General features: G+C 41.2%; 1 protein-coding gene across 1 annotated transcript; it reads left to right on the top strand.

Annotated features, from left to right (window-relative positions):
• The first annotated feature begins 401 nt into the window (after nucleotides 1-401).
• Nucleotides 402-24,781, top strand: LOC131455357 (collagen alpha-1(XXVIII) chain-like). The gene is made up of 36 exons (XM_058622935.1): nucleotides 402-641; nucleotides 771-928; nucleotides 1,753-2,327; nucleotides 4,140-4,160; nucleotides 4,249-4,311; nucleotides 6,179-6,232; nucleotides 6,340-6,384; nucleotides 6,521-6,547; nucleotides 7,016-7,060; nucleotides 7,156-7,200; nucleotides 7,775-7,828; nucleotides 8,974-9,042; nucleotides 9,152-9,220; nucleotides 9,520-9,588; nucleotides 12,151-12,219; nucleotides 13,372-13,440; nucleotides 13,569-13,637; nucleotides 13,721-13,789; nucleotides 13,885-13,956; nucleotides 14,054-14,122; nucleotides 14,232-14,303; nucleotides 14,437-14,505; nucleotides 14,623-14,691; nucleotides 15,089-15,157; nucleotides 15,568-15,636; nucleotides 15,762-15,830; nucleotides 17,708-17,776; nucleotides 17,895-17,963; nucleotides 18,044-18,124; nucleotides 18,573-18,608; nucleotides 18,713-18,749; nucleotides 18,918-19,475; nucleotides 20,095-20,378; nucleotides 20,465-20,681; nucleotides 23,528-23,722; nucleotides 23,914-24,781. The coding sequence occupies exons 2-36, from the start codon at nucleotides 778-780 to the stop codon at nucleotides 23,919-23,921; spliced, it is 3,675 nt and encodes a 1,224-aa protein (XP_058478918.1). The 5' UTR covers nucleotides 402-641; nucleotides 771-777; the 3' UTR covers nucleotides 23,922-24,781.
• The last annotated feature ends 131 nt before the right edge of the window (nucleotides 24,782-24,912 follow it).

The raw sequence follows: 24,912 nt of genomic DNA, 5'->3' as shown, positions 1-24,912 counted from the left end.
TGCCAGGTAGCATTCTAAGGTGATGTGTCAATTTTCTATGAAAAACAACAACAACAACAACAACAACAGCAAGAAAAAAACTATTGTAATAAAAATATCACCAAAGACATGTCTTAAATGGACATCTGCCCGTGTGCCCTTAAACTTGACTAAGCCCAGCATCAATATTAAGCAGCTGTCTTGGTGTCAAAGACACATTGATATTATTTCCAGGGACTTTCCTTTGTGTTACTAGTTTAAAGAGAATGGCTAACCAAGTAAATATTTTACTATAAAACGTGTGTGTGTGTGATGTGTGCATGCTCTGTCAAGTTTAGGGAGTTCTTCCACCCTCTGTCCCAAATATGGGAGTGATCTTAAAAAAAAGGGCTGGTCCTCCTTTCATTTACTGCAATGTCTTCACACTGAGTCTCATGAGAGTCAGATAACAGTCCAAACGTTTGTCTTCACACTGCTGCTGCTGCTGCTGCTGCTACATGATACCTACTTGACCTGCAGATTCTGGATGACTTTGAGGCTGAGCACCAATCTCTGAATGAAGAATCTCTCCTTCATATTTGCACTGTGTTCTGTGTGAATTTCTTCGCAGCCAGGAGAGCTATACAGAGCTGATCACATTGGAGACCTAAGTCAGCAACACTGTGAGTTATGCATGCCGGGGTCTGAAACAACATGCACGTTAAAGCTTGTTCTCGAGTGTGTGCAGATTTGTCAGTGGGTAATAAAATGTATGGATGTGTTTGCATCTCTGTCTTCTCTGTACCTGTTAGGGGAGTCATGGTCCCCTCACTGCTCTGGTTCCTTCTGCTGTGGGGACTACAGGGTCTTGAGGCACAACACTATGAAGAAGACCGCGAAGAAGAGGTGGTGACCGCCAAGAAGAAGACCAAACTATATCCATCCAATTCATTAACACAAAAAAGCAAGTGTAAGTGTGAAAATGGTCTATGCCTCAGAGTTTTCCATATGGATCCAGAAAGTATTGTGGAATTTATGCAGGTGGCACATGTTTCCACGATTGCAAGACAAGCACTAGCACAGGTGAGGAAATGGAACATGATTCTCTACAAGGACACTGAAGAATCCACTTGGATTGATCATATCTCTCATGCTTCTCAGAACCATCCATCTCCTGTGTGACTACTCAGTGCTCTGTTACCCAAATGTTTTATTCGCTAACAACCCTGTTTCCCCAGGCACATTCTCTCCATGACATATTTCCTTGAAGATTAATGTGATTTATCCTCAGCCTATATTAGATATGTGACCTCCTTCAATATGCTGAAGGTTGGTGCACTAAGCTGAGATCGTTTTATTTCTACATCAAAATGATATGTCACTTTCATGAACCTATGGAGCCTAAACAGCCAGTAAATCACCTTTTTCCTCTTTTGGCTCCACACATAACAATTTCACTCCGACTTATAAAATAAATTCGGCTCAATTTGTTGGGTCTTATTTAACTGGATGGATATGACAGTGATAAATGACTTTATTAGAAAGAGGAAACAATATATGTATGCAGTTAACTCAGTCATCTAAGGCTTGACAAGAAAGTTAGAAAGTAAGTAAAGTAAGAAGCTAAGAGAGACTGGAAACAGTTTGTTAGACCAGTGTAATACCGGCATGAGAGTGGTATCAATCTCAGGCTCTAACTCTTGGCCAGAAAATATTGCATCTCTTAGCTGCGTAAGTGCTTTAATTCTTGCTATCACTTGGTTGATTCATTTCTCGCTCCACTTTCTTCTCTAGCGCTCATTGACGCGGACTGCGGTTTGGAGTTAGCCTTTCTTATCGACAGCTCCGAGAGTGCCAAGGACAACCATGACCAGGAGAAGCGCTTTGCCTTAGAAGTGATGGACCGGCTGCAGGGCCTCCGGCTGCAGACTGGCCGTAGCCTCGTTTCCCGCTCAGCCCTCCTCCAGTACAGCAGCCATGTAATCATAGAGCAGACTTTCAAGCAGTGGAAAGGCATCGACAACTTCAAGGCCCAAATCAATCCAATCGTGTATATCGGTCACGGCACCTACACCACCTACGCGATTACCAACCTCACCCGCATTTACCTGGAGGAGTCAGCGCCCAGCAGCATCAAGGTGGCCATTCTGCTCTTTGATGGCATCTCACACCCGAGGAACCCAGACATATTTTCAGCTGTCGCTGACGCAAAGAACCAGGGCATCCGTTTCTTTACTATTGGGATCACACCTGAGGCCAATGAGTCAACCAATATGGCTCAGTTGAGACTGATTGCTAGCTCCCCTGCCTCCCGCTACCTTCACAACCTGCAGGACAGAGGCATTGTGGACAAAGTCATAAAGGAGATCGTAAGTAAAATATAAACTTCAATAGATTTGTTTTATCTTTCACACACAATTTTACGGAGAAACTGCAGTGCTCAAAGTCAACTTTTCAGTATTTGTACCTGATTTATGAAATCAAGAAACTGCATTTTTTTTTTATCCAAACCAATCAAGGGAATAGTGTTCACCCAATAACAACACACAGGGGCACTCATTATGTCATGACACAACAAAAGCTTTGAGGAAAAGTCATTGATTTCTTATTGATTGATGTCTTGCTATTGATGCCCCTTTACAACAGTGACCAAACAGGAAGCACCAGGGAACCAAGACAGTTTTTTGCCCCTTTAACAAAAGTTACATAGTCTTGCTTTAACTGTGACTGTGCCTTTATCATTCCTGGAAGTTTTATTAAAATGACAAATGAGCTCTGCTCAGAAAGGTATTGCAACAGAGATTGTGTCATTTACACAAAGTAATCCCCTTACAGTCTCCTCGTTAATATATTTTCATTAGAGTGAGATATCAGACTTGACTGAAATGAATATGCTTTCTTTGAGTGTAGATAACTTGCTGACACTTGCATACTGTATAATCATTTTGTTGGCTTAATGTCTGTACATGTCGTTGGCATTCACACACAGGGAAATTGATGTTTAACAATTATGCTTATTACCTGAGGGCAACGATTTAAGACAGGTAGAGGCTACAACATTGTAATGCAGACAGGCCTTTTGCCAAATTGATAAAATGTTACTGTCTGTGACCTCTCCACACAACACAACAAGATCATCCACTGTGCCATCTTTGATAATCGCCTTTTTTTGGCTCATTGCATCGATAACATGCACCTGCTATACTGTATGTTCTCTGTGTCCAAATCAACAAAATACAATGAAATTCGCTGTGCTAATAAACAGTAAAGTTAAAGTTCTCCTCCAGCCCTACGTGCAATGGGAGGCAAAGTTTGTCTGCACTTGTGTGATTGGGTTCACTTTACAAACCAGCAATGCACTTCTACTCAGATCATTAAAACATGTGCTGCGCAGCAACATCCTACACACAGGCTGTTGGCAGTAACATGTGCTCTGCATTAAAACTCGAGTGAGAACACGAATGCATCCTTCAACCACCTCCCCGGTTGCCACATCGACCAGTGTTGATACAAGTGGCACACACCAAATCGATGATGAGAAGGAAAGTTGTTCAGAGCCTCCTAAATTTCCCAAACTGACAGCTTACATTCTGCTGGCATGGAAGAGCCCAGCAGCAGCAGCAGCAGCAGTAAGCAGCAACTTTCATCTCATTCCCTATGCAGCATCTGTATGTCATAAGCATGATCCTCTGTTCCTGAGCTGAGGAAATGGTCTTTTATCTTTGGTCATAGCATTCAACTGCATTGCTCCGTCTTCTAGAAATAGACAGACTATCGGCAAAACACCCCCTGGATGCTGAGTCAGGCTACTTTTTTGATCAGTGCATGTGGTTTGTATTTAGTCTCAGTGGAATCTGGATCATTACCCCTTGCATTAAGTATGCGGTCAGCTTTGAAGAGTAACGGAACTGCTCGGGTGAAAAGTAGGACTCCGGCTGTTGCAAGAGGAAGTGCGGGATATGAGTCTGCTCACTTGAAAACTATTTAATTGGATGCATGATTAGCAGGTGTTTGCATTTAGAACTTTCACACAAGCACAAAGGATGGACTGACATCTGTGACAAGGCTCACGTTTAAAGGACTGCTCTGTAAATGTTTCCTGGTGAGGTTTTTCAGTCAACATCAACAATGTGAAATAAATCTCACACCTGCTTCACATGCTTGTGTTTCTTCTTCCACAGACGTCACTGGCAGACGAAGGGGTAAGTCAAAAGTCTGCGGTCTGTCTGCACATATGTTGGTTTTTGTCTCTGCGAGACAAGTCTGACTCTTCCCTGCTTGTGTTTTAAGTGTCCTCTGGCCCAGAGCCAGTGTGCATGTGACAAGGGTGAGAGAGGACCAAGCGGCCCTCCTGTAAGTATTTGTCCTATGCTTACTTTTTGCAATTGCAGATTTTGCATGAATGTTTAGTTCTGTTGACGCTAAGCATTTAACTTAAGTTATTCTGGTGAGGTAAATCGAGGATAACCACATTTTGAAATAACAATGTCTATACAATTTCATATTTCTGCGTCCAAATATCTAAAACCAGCAAGACAAATGTCCTGTACTTTGTTGTACTTACATTAGCCTATTCAAGGGTTTCGATAACGATACAACAAGACAGCAATTCCCAAATGTCCCAAAAACTATAGCAGCTGATACAATATACTGTACATTACACAATGCTAAGAATTGCAAGACAAAATGTATCATAACAGTGAGTTGAATTTTATATATATCTAACCATTTGTATTTCAAAGCAATTATACACTTATTATTTAAACATACTTATGGGTAGCATATTCAATTTCTGCAATTAGAGCCCCTTAAAATGTTACACATTGGACCTTTGAAATACACTTCCTCTATACAATATGATAAATTGTATAATAAGGGCAATTACTTCCTCCCAAACCAACAACACAACTTACAAAGGCCCCTTGACTACATAATTGCAAGGATTTTGGGAGGTAAAATATGCAGTTTTGAGAATCTCTGTTTCCCTGCATGAGTGAAAGTTAACCAAATGCCTCACATTCCTCTTACAGTTTACTGGGAACAGGCCTAAACAGATAATGGATATTGGAAATAGCCTAAAAGAAGCCAGCCACGAGAGATTGTGTGAGGACCCATGCAGAATAAAGATGTTACATGGATTCCTTTGTCAGCCAAAGTCACGATACTGCAAATATGAACACTCCCTATTTTGGTATCATGAAGGTCGACCACAATTAGACGTAGTGGTTTTGCTTTGATGTATTTCCACTGGATGAGAACAGCGTAATTACCCCCTTGAACCTAATGCTCCAAACAAAAGCTGTTTCACATCAGGGGCTGCAGACACACAGTGGTCGACACGCACACAACTGCTCCCACAGTCACTGGTCTATGTCCACGATTGACTTCCCACATGTTTCTGGATTGAACTGCATGTTGTCCATTGTAACAACTGCAAGGCTAACCTAAGCTATTTATACGTCGTGCGTCAATTTCTTTATCTATCGCTTCTTGGAAGACATCAACAGGAAAATTCCGTTTTCGTTTTAGCTTATCTTTATCTACTTAGATTAGCTATAGTGACTTATTTAACAAATGAATATAAAGCTGTTGTTGTGCCATTATGATATTAAAACGAGACACAATGTGCCTTTATGGTGAACGTGTTGATCTTTTGCTTTTCTACACCGATATGGATGCAAATGGAATTACACACAATAAAAACACATTTATTATTCTGTATTCAAAACACTGCAGATAATAGCATTCACATGATTCTGACTCATAGGAGCGTTATTTTTTTATGACAGTGAACAGGAACCACTGGGGACACAAAGGTTAATGATTAAATAACTGCGCTACATACCCAGCATTCACTCTCTAAAATGTTATTAGGTTCAGGGAGGGTTTGTTTTATGGTATTCATATATTGCAGAACATACATTGAATACAATTTTTAAATTTATGAGGAAAAAGAGCTTTGTCAAAATGTATAGGTCAAAATGATATGTTATGTGATTGTTGAAGGTGAATCTGGAGATGGGTGAATATTAGAACCAGAAAAATGACTGAAAATCTTCTTTGACATGATAAACTCAAATATACCTATCCATAAAACAAGTAAAAATACATAGTATGTGCGACAATAAAGGGAATTTCAAATCACAGATTTGCTGAAGAGACATGGTTGCCGACTATGCAGAAATATCACATTTCACATGTGTCATATTTTCCTCCACAGGGCAAAAAGGGCCGTTCTGGAGAGGATGGAAGTCCTGGTCTTAAAGGACAAAAGGTGATCCTTACTCATCATTTTTAAACCAAACCACATCTCCATCCAGTGAACGTCGTAGCTGGTTTGTTTCATCATGGTGGTAAAACTCAAATCCTTATTTTTTGTAGGGAGAAGGTGGGCTCAGTGGATTTCCAGGTCGAGAGGGAGCAGAGGTGAGATGAGGGTCCAGTTTGTTTCATTCTTCAATGCAGTTATTGGTGTGAAAGAAAAAGCGTCTGGTCTTCTTTATCCTGTGTTTGGTTATAATCTGTCTTCTCTGGACTTAATAAGACTGTTTTGTACACACAGGGAAAATCAGGATACAAAGGAGAGAAGGTACTGTATGGACTCTACTCTAGATTCTCTGTAGTTTGTCAAAGTATAAGGTTCCCACGCTGGCAGAAAATCTGCCACAGTGTTAGAATTATGTTTTCCAGACGTACCGTGCTATAAAACGGAGCACACACAAGAGGAAATATCACTGCTCTTTGTTCTGGTTTTTCATCTCTATTTAATGTCACGCCTGTCCGCAAGTATCTTTAGTTACTTTTACTTTGAAGGAATTTAACCCCAACATTCTTTACGAGACACATCCCATGTTATGTGCTTCCGGTGCAAATGGACATTCCCTGGACAGATTTTATGAGATATTTGCACAATTATAAAAATATGACAGTGTATGTGACTTTTCTTTTAAGATCTGTGGTCAAATGAAGATGTTGATTATCCCATCACTATGCAATTTGATGGCATGTCTGAAATCGTGCAGAATGACCAAATAACTCTGTTTTTGTTCTCTTATAGGGAGAAAGAGGGGAGTGTGGCACACCTGGAATTAAGGGAGACAGAGTATGTTCCCTTTTAATTTTATTGTCATTGTCTCAGTCATGTAGTTGATTGAATGTATTATTCGTGATCATCATATATCTTTGTATCTTTTCCAGGGACCTGAAGGTCCTGTTGGCACAAGAGGAAATCGTGGCCTTCAGGTGAAATCAGCCATCCATTTATCATCAAATCCAGTTTGTTACATAATTCCATTCAAGCGTAGCACATATTCAGTTCACCATAACAATGGGTTGTTGATTCATCGATTCGAATGTCTGAGATGACTAATTGCAGCAGCATCGATGCATTAGCTGTGCCTAAATAGTTAATTAACACAAACTCTGTGAACTTCATTTGAATTCTGTGTTGGAGATAGTGTTCCGGACTCTGAGCATCATCGTGATGGCTTCATATATGATATAATGCTCACATTAACTCACTGTTAAAAGTTTTTTAACTGTTTTTTTTGGAGTTACACCAAATTATCGTTGCAGAAATTGTAATCAGTTAGACTATGGATATTGGCTACCACAAGGTTTTCGTTAAATGTATGTCTTTACAAACCTCACACATGCCACTGTAGCATGTAATGAAATCTAAAGATGACAGATGACAGATTTACTGTGCCACAGATGACAGATTTACTGCGCCCAGATATGGTTACTAAGCTGAGACGGTTTGCAAATAATCTGTTTTACCTTCTTTTATTCTAAAGTATTCTTTTTTACAATCCAGGGTTTGTCTGGTCCACCTGGTGATATCGGACCTGAGGGTGTGATGGGTAAAAAAGTAAGTATTCTGCCAGTGTTTGATGCTAAAACCAGTGTTTAAAATGTGTGAACCAAGGATGTGCATAAAAGATGAGTGAGAAATCGAACTAAATCAGACGTTCTGCTCCTTCCATTTTCTTTTTTCTCATATGGGAGTGAACCCTCCTTCTCCTGTCTCAGTGCACTGATAAAAAGTGACCTGCAGTCACAAAACCAGATGCATATCGAAAGGAAACTGGGTGTCTTTTCTGGTCTGGTTTAAATGAAGTCTTTTATAGCTGTCCACGTCAAATGATTTAGTGACACAGAGATAATAATAACCTTTCACCTGTGGCAGGGCAGAGGTGCATGTGTTGCCATGTGTGGAAGAATATGAAGAGGAAAGAAAAAGTGACATAAATAAGTGTCCTCTCTGTTCTCAGAATACCATTACACTCACTAAGTAGATATAATTATCTACATACTGTAAATACTTTGTATTTAGTGTAAATCATTTTGTTATGGGCATCTCTAATAACCCTTCACACTTATCAGGTGACCATATATTTGAATACCAACTGTGTGAGAGTTATGATCCATCACAAGTGAAATATTTGTAACCCATCTGAAGTGCCTTATCTGTTATTACCTTGTCAGCCATATTTGTTTGTCCCATACTTATTAGCCCCCTTCTCTTGTCCCACAGCTGCCAATTTTGCTGTAAAGGCACATTCACTCTCACTCGCTCCCTAATTATTTTGGAAGAATGTTCCTGCTGATTGTCTGGCTGTCATCCTATATCACCTAAGTGGCAGACTAATGTCTGGTTTTAAACATTGTTCCAACTTGCCTTAAAGAGCAAGGTAAGGGGGAAAAAAGAGGTGCCGGTATGCACATACAAGATTTCCACGCCCTCTTTATGTCTTTAAAAGAAGCCCACTGCTGCACAACATCACAGATTTACAGCGTCTCAGAGAATAATTGCATTATTTTCCAATAAAATGAAAAACCCTTTATTACACATCTGTTCTCCCCTTTTAAAAAAGAACTGATTATTAGAGGAAGTCGAACCAGAATGGCTCTGCGGTTGTCTAGGCAAGGATCAGATTAACACAGCTAAATGGCACTTATTTGCATTTGTGTACATGTATTTGCACATGTCTGTCCCTGTCTGTCTTTTAATAGGGGGATAGGGGACTTCCTGGGCCACCTGGAATTCAAGGAGAAACAGGGATTGGCCTTCCGGGATCCAAGGTAGAGTGTAGCACCTTGCTGTTTTGGAAAATGAAGTCATGAAACATAATAATCCACCTGTGCATTTCCCTGTTTGTGCATTCCTTACACTTTATTACAAACTCCACAGGGGGATGTTGGTTTTCAGGGGCAACCGGGGCCCCCCGGTCATATTGGACTTGGTGAGCCAGGACCACTGGTGAGTAAAGAGCCAAAAGTTAGCAATCTCACAAGTTGATGATCCATATTGAAGCCACTGGAGCAGCATTGTTATGTACTGCAGGTTGTTAGCTTTAGTGATATACAGTAGAATATAAATGTGTATAAAAGTCTTATTTTCTTACCATTGAAAGCATATTTGCAGGTAGACGTAATTTCGTGCTTAATTGTTTAATTGTCATCACTGTTATACATAAAAAATGAATTGAGTTTTTAAATCTGTTTTGAGAAAATCAAAGCTTGTCAGGTCTGACATCAAATGTTTTTATTTTAAATCAGGGGCCTCAAGGGCCGCAGGGAGTCCAAGGAGAGAGAGGACCAATAGGAGAGGGTCTTCCTGGACCAAAGGTGAGTTCTCATTCATGTTGTTTATGTCTTAGTCTCATGGGGCTCACTATTTTCCTGGGAGACTCGAGCACTGGAGCCAGTTACGGGCTTTAAACCCTCTTGACCCTTTTTTCACGCATTTCTCTTGACTTCACCCACCAACCCACCGCACAAAGGCCTCGTCTGGGCTCCAGATTCCAGTGCCTTATGTCAGGAAATCGACAACAAGTACAGTTCAGGAGACAAGGCCAAAGTCAACTGTTGCAGTGCAATATGGCTCTCATCACATTAGGATATAATCCAGTTCCTTGATCGCCATTCCCATGAGAAGACAAGATGAGAGGGATGAGAACACGCTGACACTGAAGATGTAGCCATAATACAGGAAACACGAGTGACTCAGAGGAAAGAATGAGTCTGTTCCTGTTCCTGTGTCTTTTCAAGATGGACCGACACAGGTGCAACACAGGCCTACATTCTACCGATGAGACCGAGGTACAAGCTGATTCAGCTTTCAAACAAACAAATACAGAAACCCTAGTCTCATTTAACAAGATCTACATCAGCTTTACTTTGAGACACTTTTATGATGACACCCGGAGCTGCTTGTCTGCTGCTGCCTGGCTTGGTGAATTATGTCATTTAGGTAAATCCTGACAAAGGATTCCCATCACTAGAGTCACAACATAACACATTTGAACTGACTGATAGAGGCAGCAGTGGATTAACAACTCATGTGCGCTGTGCGCTGAAAGTGGCAGATTTTCTCAATGGATGTTGGTGCAGGGGAGTTTACAATATGGCACAAACTTTATTTTCCAGTTAGAAAAGGCTGTACCAAGTACCAAGATAAAGCATTATCTTCTTAAGATATCATAAACTAAAGCAGGCATGTCCCTGTTTTCGGTGAGAGCAAACCTCCATGTCACAGACACAGGGTGCAACATTGACTGTGTGTCAATACCTCATAAAACCACACTTCAAGAATATATTTAGAAAAACTAAATACCCTTCATTTTTGTCTAGAGAGTCACTATGCACAGACAGATCATGGCATGGGTGTATCACCGAATGAAGAAAGTCAACACTGATGAGTTTTGACACTGTAATTGCAGAGGCGGTTGTTAACAGTGGAAATTCTGTGAGCGGTTGCTCTGTGAGAGCCTTTCGTTGTCATCTTGACAGATGCAGACAGTTGGATTAAGTGTGGTAATGAAAAGTGCAATCACTCTTTTGCCTCGTTACAACATTAACAATATGGCTTTACATTGGGAGGTGCAGGAAATTTATTTCAGGTTCAATTCTTACTTTTTCTACTCGCCTCAGGCTTTTGTCCAATTTATCATTTGAGGATGGTAACAGCTACTTTCAGCAGAGGAACATCTCCCCCCCCTGTTAAAGATCGGCCTCAGGGTGCTCATTTCCCCCCCCCCTTTTTTCTCAGCATGAAATCTCACCGCAGATTCACAGATGGCGTTCTCGCTCTCAAGCACCTTTCTTCACATGACATGTGTCGACAGGCCTCAGCTTCACAGGAGCTCATCAGCAGTATTAGCCCTTTTCCACATCATTAGCAGCTGAGCTCATGTCCCAAGACGGGAATCGCCAAGTTATGACAATAAATCTATACTTTTTTGGAGTTGACGTGCAAATGCAGCATTTCCCTGCCAAGACCACACTCCTCTGTGTGAACTGTATTTCTGTCTGTCGTCCTTGGATGACCTCAGAAGACGGCAGAATTGTCTTGGGGGAGATAACCACTTCTCTGCAGAGTCATACCCAGGCAGAAATTAAGCTGCACTCTTTTTTTATTGTACTTACTGTCAACTTGGATTAGTGATCTAATCCCTCAATATATTTCTGTTCCTGCTTTTCATACTTAGTGATCCCCTCTAGACACATTTTTATGATACATACACCAGAATACTTTGCTTTGAATCCTATTTCTTTATATATTCTTTTTTTTTTTTACTTCATGAATTGGTCAGTTACGCACAGAGAAAGCACCACTGCTGGTTCTCCCTCTTTCCAGAAGCTATCATGCGAATATGGAGAGGTTTTTGGAGGAGAAACACACACCAAGACCTGTTCAAATAAGGACTAACACATTGTTCCTCAAACAAATAATAAGTTGGATTTATAAGAAACACAACTGGTGTTATGTATACCAGTTGGTATGACTAAAGGTTAAATGTCACCTTCAATCAAATCAGAGGTGTACTAATTTTTAAAAAAAACAAGAACAGTAAAAAATGTGTGATTTATGCATGTTATTGTCTTGTAATATTATGTATTTGCAGTTTTTATAATGTATTCCACATTTACAAGCTTAACTAGGGAGTGGAGTTGCAAATTAGAAATAGATATGCAGCATATCAGCTTGTTCTGTCTTGGGACTATGTTAAACTGCATTGTCCCTATACATAAATGGTTTTCGGATATTGATGGATTGGTGTGCCAAGTGTCCCGTGTCCCACATTGCCTGTTGCTGATTCCCCAACTTCTTCCACCAACCATCTGTCATCATTATTTTTAAGATACAAAATGGCATAACCTTTGTCTGTCTGTTTGTCTTTCTCACAGGGAGAGCGAGGTTTAGATGGACCGCGGGGGCCGAGAGGACAGTCGGGCTTTGGAATTAAAGGAGACAAGGTAGAGTACAGCGAGACTGAATAAGACTCTGAAAGGCCACTAAGTGGGTATTAACGGTCCAGTGTGTAGGAATTAGTGACATCTAATAGTGAGACTACAGTACTCCGCTCACCTGAATGGATGTTAGTCTTTTTTGCATTTGTGTAGCTTCTACTCAGTACGTAAAACAGATGCTCCGCATTTTTTGTGCATTTCAACATTGTTGGCACAAAATAGCAGCCTCTATAAAGCAAGGGGGCCACATGTTTGGTGTAGAGGTTGCTGTTTCAAGACCCAGATTCACAACCAAGGGCCTTTCTGCATGGAGGTTGCACTCTAAATTGACTGTAGGTGTGAACGTGAGAGTGAATGGTTGTTATGTGGCCCTGTGATGGACTGGCGACCTGTCCAGGGTGTACCCTGCCTTTCGCCCTATGTCATTTGGGATTACATTACATTACATTACATGTCATTTAGCGACTTACAATAGGTGCATTTCAACATTTGGGTACAAACAAGAGCTAGAAGTAAGTAAGTGCTTCAAGTATGCCAAACTACAAAGTGCTAGTCAAAACAAGAAAGTGCTTTTTTTGTCGTTGTCGTTGTTGTCTTAATCGAGGTAGAGTCCAAAGAGATGTGTTTTTAGTTTGCGGCGGAAGATGTGGAGGAAAGAGACTTGTCGGCTTGGATTGTGGGAAAAGTTCTACTCTCACAGTCATACAGCAGTGTTCTCTCTACCTTTGTGGGAATGTTTGAGGGATCTTTGCAGCCATCCAGCAATATTTTGGCTCTTGCTCACATGGAGTAAAGTAGGAGACTTTAGTTTTAATTTTCTGTAGAAGTTCATCAAGACAAACTAGCATCTACAGGCTTTTCTGTGTTGAGCTACATACTTTCATAATATCTGTGCCGCATGTGACATTGAATATAAAAAGGCAAATTGAGTTATGTGTATAAAGATTTTACTACATTAATGTACTCATGCAGTGCAGTAAAGGGCACATATTCATTACTAAGCCAAAGGTAAATGTGCAGGATGTTGGCAAAGAGCACAGGTGGGTGTTTTCCACATGCAGTAAATAACAGGAATTTGAGTGTGATGCACCGACTGTCTTACTTTATACTTTGACAACAGTTGTTATCATTAACCTCCATTCTTATCTCAATGAACAGGGGGATTTTGGACCTCCCGGTCTTCCTGGACCCCTCGGCCTCCCAGGAGTAGGCATACAGGGAGAGAAGGCAAGTACTTCATTTCTAAAGTGGATAAATTCGTATTTTTTAGTTCAAAAAAGTTCTTAAACTACTAAAAGTAGATACATTGCTTTATAGTTTTCTCTTTTTATTGCTGTGTCACTGTGTTTCTGCAGGGTGTAGAAGGACCAAGGGGGCCAACAGGGAGCAGAGGTTCACCAGGAGAGGGCTTGCCTGGATCCAAAGTGTGTTTATACAGTATACTCACAGAGTTAAATAAATGATAATGCTAAAGGGTTTAATACAAATATTTTCTTGCATCATGTAGGGAGACCAAGGTTTGCCAGGCGAGGCTGGTGCCCCAGGGGAGAGAGGGGCTGGAGACCCTGGAGCTAAGGTAGATCACTCAAACCCACATCAGCAGCAATGTTATATACATGTTTTAGGTTTCAGTCTGTGAACCGACACATATCCCCAATTTTTTGTCTTCAGGGTGAGCCAGGATCAACAGGAACAGGGGGTTTGCCTGGTCTGCCGGGAGAGGACGGGGCCCCTGGACAGAAAGTAATTTAGATGTTGCTTGCTCCAATATACTGTAAATCTAAAAAAAAGAATCAATAGTTAGTTTGATGAAAGCATATGTGTGTGTTTTTGTTTCAAGGGTGAGCCAGGAGCTCCAGGTCTTAGGGGGCTGGAGGGGGCACCTGGAATTGGCACTCAGGGTGAAAAGGTACAAAAACATGTGATACCTTGTGCTTGCTTTTTAAAATAAAGGACAAAGTCAAGTCACTGCTACACTGTCAGATTAGTAATTTTTTCCCACGATGATTATGTTTAAGGGTGACCAAGGCCAAAGAGGAATACGAGGTTTGACTGGTCCACCTGGCATTGCCGGACCCTCGGGTCCAAAAGTAAGTTTTATCATGATTAGTGTGTGTCCTTGTGTGTGTGTGTGTGTGCGGACTCCTAGAAGGGTGTAAGATGTGATGATAAAAAAAAGTGAAGATCAACTGTAATGATTTTGCTTGGAATAAATTTCACCAGGGAGAACCAGGGGCACCAGGCAGGACAGGTTCTTCCGGTCCACCAGGCCGTTTCATCGTTGGACCTAAGGTAACTTTTTTGTGTCAATGTATATGTTTGGCCTCATGTCCTTGTGTAAGGCAAGTCAACATTGTAGCATCAGATGACAATTGTGTACAGTGTTAACAAACCTAAAATGTGTTTTAGGGTGATCTTGGCCCAAGTGGTCCTCCTGGTCCGCTTGGGGAAACTGGCTATGGACTACCTGGTCCAAAGGTGAGGCTCAGTGTAAATGAGAATGTGCTTTGTAAGAATCAATAACAACATACACTCAAAGTTTGATTTTTTCAGATTTTTTTCAACTCAAATATAAGGATATAAGGATTTTATTAACAACAATAATAAAATAAAATAATCCAGCTCCTTAAAGCAGACTGACTCTACCCTGTGACACACCATGAAAAAGTGATGGATTTAAATAAAACTGTGTATCCAATACTCATATGTTCTGGATTTTTCCTCCCAAAATGCATGAATTGATGAATCTGTATTTCTAGATTAAAAACAGTTGTGCCTGCATTTAATGAACAGCATGAAGAACTTGTGCATCCACAGTCATTTTGCATTATTTGCATGAACAAATGATTGACTTTCATGTATCTTTGTGCTGTAGGGTGACCGTGGAGTTCAAGGACCTGCAGGTCCATTTGGTCCCAAAGGAGACGGCTATCCTGGTCCTACAGTGAGCAACTGATTCATTCACTGACACGTTCATCTGTCCTCTCATACGTCTGCACAGTCACACTATTCATCTACAAAATCAAGTCCTCCATTCATCTGTCTTTTAACGTCTTCCTCATTCTGTCCATTAGTTCCAGACGTTTATCTATCAAAGTTGCAGCAGCAGAACTTTAGAAATCCACGGACACACTGACAAAAAGTCTTTAAAGGGGTTTATTTGCTTTTTTTTGGAACTGAGTGAGAGGATCTTAGCTTAACTGAGCATAAAGACTGGAAATAAACAGCTAGTGTAGGTCTTTTTTCTTCTTATGTGCTGGTTTTCTGTCAAAATGTCAAACTATTTAATTCCATTATTGAATTCTATATTCAATACAATAATTCTATTCTTCCTTGGTGTTCTGTGTTGTTTAGGGACCTCCTGGTCTGCCTGGACTTCCAGGAGAATCCGGCCCAGAAGGAGTGGGCATCCCTGGACCAAAGGTGAAAAGATCTATCTATCTATCTATCTATCTATCTATCTATCTAGATTCATAGAAATGAATTTGTCTGATGAATTGTGCTGTGTGTTAAGTAGTATATCTTCTGTTTTTGTACTATTTTTGCAGGGTGATGTTGGTTTCCGAGGGTTACCTGGTTTACCGGGACCTCCAGGCGAAGGACTCCAAGGACCTTTGGTACTTTCAGCTTTTTACCTCTGTCTTAAAGGCCCAGTGTGTAAGAATAAGGGACATTTAATGGTGAGACAGCCAATGCTGCATAGTAAGCTTCCACTTCAAAACTTGTCCCTTCAGGCTGCCATAGAAACATGGCACCTCAAGATGGCAGCCTCGGTAAAGCAAGGCCATTGCCTGAAGTGCATACACTTAAAAAAATGTGGGAATATTAAATATCACCTCGAACCTCATCAGTGCCAAAATAACTGTAAATCAGTCCATTAGAGAAGAGTCTGCTCGTACACACTTTGTAAACGTTTCACACTGGGCAAGGACAGTATTCTTCCGTGTTTATTTATGCAAAAGCCTTCTCTTATTTTATTTGATGTATAACCAGATGGTCATGATTGAGTCATATTCTCTGCAGAATTGTATCTTAGCTGCAGTCATGGTTCCAGATTGAAAAACGGGCGCTTCATTTAGGTTTGAACATGCTCATCACAGGGGGCTCTATTCTATCCAAAGGCTGCTATTTCATTGGTTCAGGGCATTTATCGTGGTTTTTCACCCCTCCGGCACTCTGACACATTGGTGCAGGGTGTGAATCTCCACAGACATATGTGTCTGATGAGAAGCACTTGGCCCAACAGGCCTGAGTGAGGCACACTCTCAGCACCCATATGTCCTCAGATATCACATCCAGATTCCCTGCAGGCTGCAGATCTGTGTCTGTGCAAGACCGACCCAGCTCTGTCACAGCCTTGCAGGAGTGGGAAGGATTTAATTAAAGATGTCAAATGAGGGGAATGAGGAAGCAGAGAAGAAGTGTGGTGTTTGAAATCCATAACTGAATATGATAAAACCATCACAATTTCTCACCTTGAAAAACAGGCTGTGTTTCATATTTATTTTACATCTGGTCAAGGAAGTCTGATTCTAGTGTACAGACGTTATAGTATAGTTGCTTCTGTCCTGGAGGAACAGTATAATTTGGACCTTATTTTCCACATTGAGAAGTCAACTCACATGTGTAAATCACAGTGTAACATTATATCCATGCTGCATCTGTCATCTGAAAATGGGCCCTGTCAAGCAATACTATCAGACCTGACTGGGGGAGCATTTGTGTGTATACAGCAGTAGCATAGGGGCAGGAACAAGCAGTGTTTATCCCTTCAGACTGTTGTACGACGGAGTTCAATGTGAGAATACTGAGGCGACACAACATCTAAATGCAAACTCACTGTATTCTGTGAACTAAGCATTTGCATCAAATTAAGGCAGAGCAAAATAAAGAGAAAACAGTTCTTGAAACCAAGAAAAATGTTATATAAATAGTCTGCGTTCAGCTACTGAAGTTCATGTCATGTCATTAATAAGAACTCAAACCAGGGCAGGAACATTACTGAATTTCATTATTAAAATGTGTTGGATCATAATGTTATCATGACAATGTGTAAGTTGTTAAAGGACTTGGTGTCTCAGCACATTTTCAATAAGATATCCATGCTTTTATCTTAAGTTGGCTCAGCGTCTGACTCCTGCAGCTGATTCATAGCACTGTTGTGCTGAGTGGGAAAAACTCCCTTTAGTTCTTAAGTTCAAAGAACAGATTTTCTTTATAAATTCGACTATTTACGAAGCACAAATACGTTTCTGATCTGCTGTCACTTTGTGCACCGTCCAAACTGCTCACAATGCCAGGGGCAGGTTTTCTCACTGACTCCAGGTCCACAGAATCAAAACCAATCATGAAGCAGCAGCAGTTTCCCAACACTACTTACTGAACCAGCTCCTTAAAAGCTTTTCATACTTTGTCCCTTTAACCTTACATTTATCTCTTTTTTACTTTCCATGGCATTGTTATGGTGCTACATAAAAATGTATTTGTCTTCCAGGGTAACACAGGGCGACCTGGCCCAGCAGGGCCAGTAGGGCCACAGGGGCAAGGAGTACAAGGGCCAAAGGTAGGCTGAGTTATCCTCAAGTTATAACTATTAGTATTAACTGTTATTATTATAATGATAGAATTAGATCTTATATTATCTTACCTCAGTGTTCATTTGTAACTGTCTTTGTTTTCAGGGTGAACAGGGGTCCCAGGGAGTGACAGGGCCAAGGGGGCAACCCGGAGAGGGCTTTCCTGGAGCTAAAGTGAGTTTTCAGATTTTCGAGTGTTTTGGGGGTTTTGTGCAAGTGCGATAACTGAAATGTTTCCACGCAATGTGTGACAGGGTGACCGTGGCTCGGCAGGAGAGAGGGGACTGAAGGGAATCAAAGGAGATCTGGGGGATCCTGGAACCCCAGGGCAGTCTGTGAGTGTTTTTATACATAACCTTCTTTGACTCTGTAAATGTAGCAGACTAACAGTATGTTCTGATCTTTCTCTCAACTCATTTCAGCAAATAGTAGCATTATAAACACCCTGAGCTCAGTAAACCAGCTGTATGCATTTTATGTGACCAAATAAGTGGAACAAAGCACACGATGAATTGAAAGTAGACATCGTTGTGTCCTTAGATCATTTTAAACATTGACTTGATGATTTGTTTGTCGCTCTTTGTTCTTGCTTTTAGCTTATTTTAAACAAACACGGGGTTTTGATTTATTATTTGTATTGTTTTCCAAAATCATGTGGGATGTCTATGGGGTATATTACTTTTTGTCTTTTTATTGAGCTTTTCCATTTTGTATTGCCTTGTATGAATGCAACCCAGGGCATAAACAGTGTTATATCAGTTATTTTTTGTAAATGTATCTTAGGGTCGGCCTGGTATCAAAGGTGAAGCAGGACTCACTGTAAGTGTTCTTATGTTTTCATATGAAAATTACATTTTAAAAAATGAATTTCCCCCTCTGTCTTCTATTCATTTGCTCATACTGTGTTGGTGTGTTCATTTCAGAGAGAGGACATCATTCGAATGATCAAAGAGATCTGTGGTAGGGTCACTTCTCAGTATTGACTGTGTAATAGTAGAAGGTTCCATTTCTGCACCTCAGCCTCTGTCTTATCTTATCTGTAGATTACTCGATCAGATTCCACAGACTGACCCGTATCAAAGCGACATCTCAGTCATGAGCTCATATTTTGATGTGATGTGATTCCAGGATGTGGTATCAAGTGCAAGGAGAGGCCCATGGAGCTGGTGTTTGTCATCGACAGCTCGGAGAGTGTGGGCCCCGAGAACTTTGAGATCATCAAGGACTTTGTAAACGCACTCGTCGACCGGGTCACAGTGGGCCGCAACGCCACCAGGATTGGACTGGTGCTATACAGTCTGGAGGTGAAGCTTGTGTTCAACTTAGCACGCTACGTCAACAAACAGGACATCAAGCAGGCCATAAGGACCATCCCGTACATTGGTGAGGGCACATACACAGGCACGGCCATTCGTAAAGCCACACAAGAGGCCTTCTACAGTTCACGTGTTGGAGTCAGCAAAGTGGCGATCGTGATTACTGATGGGCAGACAGACAAACGGGAGTCAGTGAAGCTGGACATAGCTGTACGAGAAGCACACGCCGCTAACATCGAGATGTTTGCCCTGGGGATCGTGAACACCACAGACCCGACACAGGCTGAGTTCCTGAGAGAACTGAACCTGATCGCTTCTGACCCAGACACAGAGCACATGTTCCTCATCGATGACTTCAACACCCTGCCCGGTGAGAGCACCTTCACTTTCAAAATGACAAAATGCTCTTAATGTGTTTGTGGTAAATGCTAGATAGTGTTGCAGTTCCATAGTTTGTCCACCAGATGCTGAAATACAAACAGCATCTGATTAACTATAACTAATACTTCGGAGGTTTAAAAACATGGACAAAGTTGCCGAGGTCCACGTCTAAATTTGTACAGTAGTAATAAAGTATCACAATGTAGAAATAAGCAAAAAATGTGAAAAGGTGATGAAATTAAAATGAGAAATAAATCACTAGGACAGTATTGATCATTAACCAAAACAAACCAAACATATATCATTCTAGACACATAAGATATTAGACACATGTTTTTCTTTAGATTTTTTTTCCCCACAGAATATGTAATGAGTATTTTGGAAAAAACACATTTTCAAAGCCTATCTGAAGAACTTAAATATTCACATAAAATAATTAGCAATACAGAAGATACTTTCATTAAAAAAATGATGTGATAAAATGTCATTAAGTGTAAGCCATCTTATAAATTGATCTTTAGAGACATAAGTTGTGGCCCTCACACTTACAGTAAGTCTTGGCTCTGTCTTTCTGTCTGTCTGTCTGTCTGTCTGCCTGTCTCCCTCAGCTCTGGAATCCAAGCTGGTCAGCCAGTTCTGTGAGGACGAGAATGGAGCGCTGATCTATAACAGAATAACCAACGGCTACAACGGATATGGACACAACGGCAACAGGAATGACCTCAATGGGAAATACGCCATCGGTGGTTATGGATACCGTCCTGTGACAGAACAGGGATTACTGAACGCTCGACAGACCAACACCAACTCTGGCACTAGCACCCACAGCGTCGGAGTCCAGGTGGAGATCACACAGCACGGCAGTAAAGGATCCAGAACAGCAACAGCACATGTATGGACCGGGAGAATATAAATGTGTATCAATGTAAGGCAACAATGTGATTTACACTGTTGTGTGTCTGCTTTTGTCTCCATCAGGGCGGAGAAGGGAAGCATGTGCACACTGAAACAACAAAGTGGGGGACTGAACGCGGGGACACATTCAACCGGGAAGCAATAGATCCTTCAGGTAGCCAAGGTTCATCGTCATCTTCGTCATCATCCTCGTCGTCATCATCGTCTACAAATGTAGCCACATCATCTTCAGTTGTATCCGTAAAACACGTTCCTGCTCCAAGGCCAGCTCTCCCCAAAGGTGCTCGTCTCTCACACCTCTGTATTTCGTCTGTTTGCATGCACAGACATGACACAGTATACAAACCCATACGCGACAACACAACAAACCCTTTAATAAGTACACACAAACGCTAAACAAGTGAAGCAGCTTCCCGGAAACACACCTCAAACCTCCCCTGTGTTTTTAAACACAGGGGAGTTGTTGTTCTGTCAATAGCAGAGTTAAGGTTTAAACATGTTGTGACGGAATCACGCGGCTTCTAAAACTATTTGTGATGTTAAAACTGCTCCTGAAGTTTGTTCTACACTCAGCTGCTGAGTGATACATCCAGCCTGAGACCAAGTATTATGTCAAATCTGAAATTTGACCATTTAATATATTGATCGGAAAGTGAAAGAGTGTAGTCAGACAATACTAAGAAATATTTGGAGAAATTGTTGGCAATGACCAAAAGTTTCACTGAGGCTTATATGAATATGTTTGTCTGTTCTAGTTTTATTGAACCAGGGAGACAAATAACATCCTCAGAAAGGTTCAGAAGCAATTAGTTTGCTAAACTAGACTACTGGGGATTTTGCATAATGCTTCACGTAACCTATTATTCATTTATCCTCTCTGATACCAATTGGCACAAAAACATTTCTAAGGAGGTACAATATGTGCTTACCTCTGTGTCTGTGGTAGAACTATTAACCACAGCCTTCTGGAGCTCTCTTAAATTAAAGGCTTATAAAATGTATCCTTGAGTCTGCAAGTGATGAGAAACAAGTGGATTTTTACACTTTTTAAGGTCACAATATTCAGAGTGAGGGCAGATTGATACAACTCGGAGAATCTTTCCCAATGCCATTTTAAACTGATGCCGACATAACTGTTTCACTGCAGTACATTTCAAGGACTGTTGAGACGAAAAGTTCTATTTCTAAAATCAAAAGAAAAATAATAAGCGTCGTGGTTCAGCTGCATCTGTACTCATCCTGTGAAATTTAAAGCTGCAGTGTGATTCTTTTGTTGCTGTTCTGCCTCTGTTTGGTCCTCACGAACACAAGCAAGGGAAGATTATTTGTGTGCTGACCTGACTAAGAGAGCATCTGTGTGTGTACAGCAGTGATAAGAGGGCAAACTGCTCAACACTTGGCTTTTTGAGCAGTGAAATTCACTGTGGAAAGCTTTCAGTGACGCCTTCTTTAGAGCTTTTCAGTTATACTCCAACCTTTTTGCATTTGGCTCATTTTACTAGTGCAATGTTCCTTTTGGCTTCATTCGGTCTTGACAGATTTTCTTTTTCTTTTGAGAGGAAATGTCACTTTGTAGATGCACTAGTTGACACAGTAATGGCATATTTCCACCAGCTCTACTCGCCTCGGCACGACATTAGGTTGCATCTCCACTACAATAAAAAGTACCTACTCAACATAGGTGGAGTCAGCGCTGCACGGCTGCGTGAAACTGTGGTGACTTTGTTTTATACGCGATGAGTGACTAGTGACTTTACGCCAGACTCCTGGTAATTGTCGGAGATTAACCCACGTTTTTAGGATCGTTAAGTAGTTTTAACTGATCTATAGTTCGGCACTGTTCGGCTTGACTTGTGTGCGGGACGTCTCTTCCTGTGATGGCACTCTGGCCAGTCAGTGGCCGGCAGTCTGACCAATCATCGCATAGTACCTACTTGGCATGCTTTTGGAACCTCGCCGGAGCAGGTACTAAAAATAGTACTTAAACCATGCCGTAGCGTGGTGAGGTGAGGTGAGCAGAGCCGGTGGAAATACGCCATAAGAGTCATGTATAGCTGATAGTCCTGATCAGCGTTGTGTGAACTAATGTTACAATAGTTTGAGTGTAACACGCATTTGTTTATATTTAAAATCATGAACCATTGAAAAGATCAGGTAAATGTTTTAAAGAGGCCATAGCATGGTCCTATCTCACTTATATGAGATATGGAGGTGTACTTAAACATGAAGTCATTTTTATGGTCATAAACCTCCTAGTTGCTGCAAACGAGCCAATGTAAATGTCCTGCTGAACCTTTTTTCAACATGTTCTGACCCGATAAGCTCAGCAGCTACAACGAGAGTAGTTCTTCTTCTTCTAAGGTTGAAAGTACGTCGCCGGATGTGCCCGGACTCTAGTGCCCAGAACAGGAGGCGCTGCTGATTCGCCAGTGAAGTAATTAGTAAACGGAAGTGCCTTGCCGCTTTTGTAGAGCTCAGGAAAACAATCAAACCCTGCACTCTCAGCAGTGGCTGAACTGATTGTTATGGACTTTTAGGGCTTCATAGACGAGGTAATGACGCAGATACACACCCAGACGCAGCATTAATTGGCACTTCCGGCACTCTTTAAACTGCAGCTAAAGCAGACGGATGCTAAGTGACACAGAAACAGCCGCAGAACGCTACCCTGCATTCATCATCCCTCAGTGCTGTGTCACAAATCTGAAGTACGGCGTGTTGAGATTTGTGAGCTGATGTCTCCTGACACATGAATCTCCAGTGAAGCTCCAAGTCCAATGTGTTTTGACGTCATGTAGCAGAGATGAAGTCCCCGTTCCTGCAGCAGCCACGGTGAACGAGTGTGAAGTGTTAATCACCTGCCTCCAGGGTCATAAGTGCTCTGTGACTGACGGGCTCTGTAATGAGGTCATGTCAGTGAGGAGCAGGGCGGCCAATTATTTTTGATGCAGTGTGGATGATTTTACAGAATGTGCTCCTTCCTGCGAGAGCACTGACGGTACAGATGTTGCCTCAGATGAGAGAAGAAGTCCCTTCTTTGCAGTAGGATGAGGTGGACAGGCTGTGAAAAGTTTTTTTCTGCAATCCAACCTTATTGTATAACATTTTTCTTCTTTTTTTCTGCAGAAACTGCACCCGTAGACCCTCGCTGTGGCTTGGTTCTGGACCAGGGCACATGTCGGGATTATAACATCCGATGGTATTATGACAAGCAAGCCAATGCCTGTGCCCAGTTCTGGTACGGAGGCTGCAATGGCAACACGAACCGCTTTGACACAGAAGAAGAGTGCAAGAGGACGTGTGTGTTCGCCAGATCCACCGGTACACTCTCATGATTCATTCCTACCACATTAATATCCATTAGGTCATTCACACCCACCATGTTAGCCAGAAATGCTGACGTTTCCTTTGATTTTTTTCCTTATCTTTTCGTCATTTGCTCTGCTGAAAAAAGTGATTTGTTCCAAATGTTGTAAGAGTACTACATTTCCATATGTTTATTTGTTTTTCAGGAGGCTGAGAGAAAGCATCTGGCCATACATCTGCTGTAGATACTTCGTGGAGGGGCAGCTATTACCAGCCTAATTCAAGGGGTTAAGTTTTTGCATCACTGATGTTCCGTACCATGGCTACATTATAGCTCGTGTTCACTGATCCTCATCTACAGAGAAAGAGAGTCTGACTTTGATAGATACCTCTATTTTGTTATTTTAAAGGCATAATTTATGGGGGTTTTTTTGTGTGTGTTTGTGTGAGGTGTTGATATTTTGTCAAAAATGACCTCATGACACACTGTCACTCTCACTGATAACATGACTACATCTAATATCATCAAGAAAATGCTTTATGTCACTGTAATATATCCTTTTCAGTCATCAAACCAGGTCATTAAAATAAACAATTGCTATTCATTTCTTTCCTCAACCACGTACTGTAGATTCTGCTGGTGTTTAAACATAATCAAATAACCAGTAATACGCAGCGGTGATGAAGCCTCTCGTCACAATTTTGTTTTGTCTTGTTTTTACATAAATGATTTTTATATAACTTTATATGACTGATGCTCTGTAACTAAACGGGAACATTTTTGTGCATTTGAATGTGTTTTAGATTTTCGGAAAGAAAGAAAATGTGATGTTACCTGCGTACATGGTTTCCTCTGTCCAGATTCGTGCAACACTCATGACACACACACTTACAGACACACACACGTATGTACACACACTGCCCTCTACTGGGAGACACATTGTGTATACTGGATGTGCAACAACTTTTGTTGTTGAGCAACCGATCTGGAATTGTGTTCACCACAGTTACTGACTGGATACATCCATATTGTACTGTTTATGTCATGGTTGACATTTTGAATAAATTGGATCTGACTAATATGTGAAAAGGCATTATATTCCTACTGGACTGGACTGTATGACAATATTTAGGGGAGGAGGGATGTGAGAAAAGGGGGGAGAGGGTGGTAAAATTTCCATATAACAGAAATCAGAAATGTATTT

This window comes from Solea solea, chromosome 2 (assembly GCF_958295425.1).
Source record: "Solea solea chromosome 2, fSolSol10.1, whole genome shotgun sequence".
Lineage (NCBI taxonomy): Eukaryota > Metazoa > Chordata > Actinopteri > Pleuronectiformes > Soleidae > Solea > Solea solea.
Note: the sequence above shows the minus strand (reverse complement) of the source record. Positions and strands in the feature narration are given on the sequence as shown.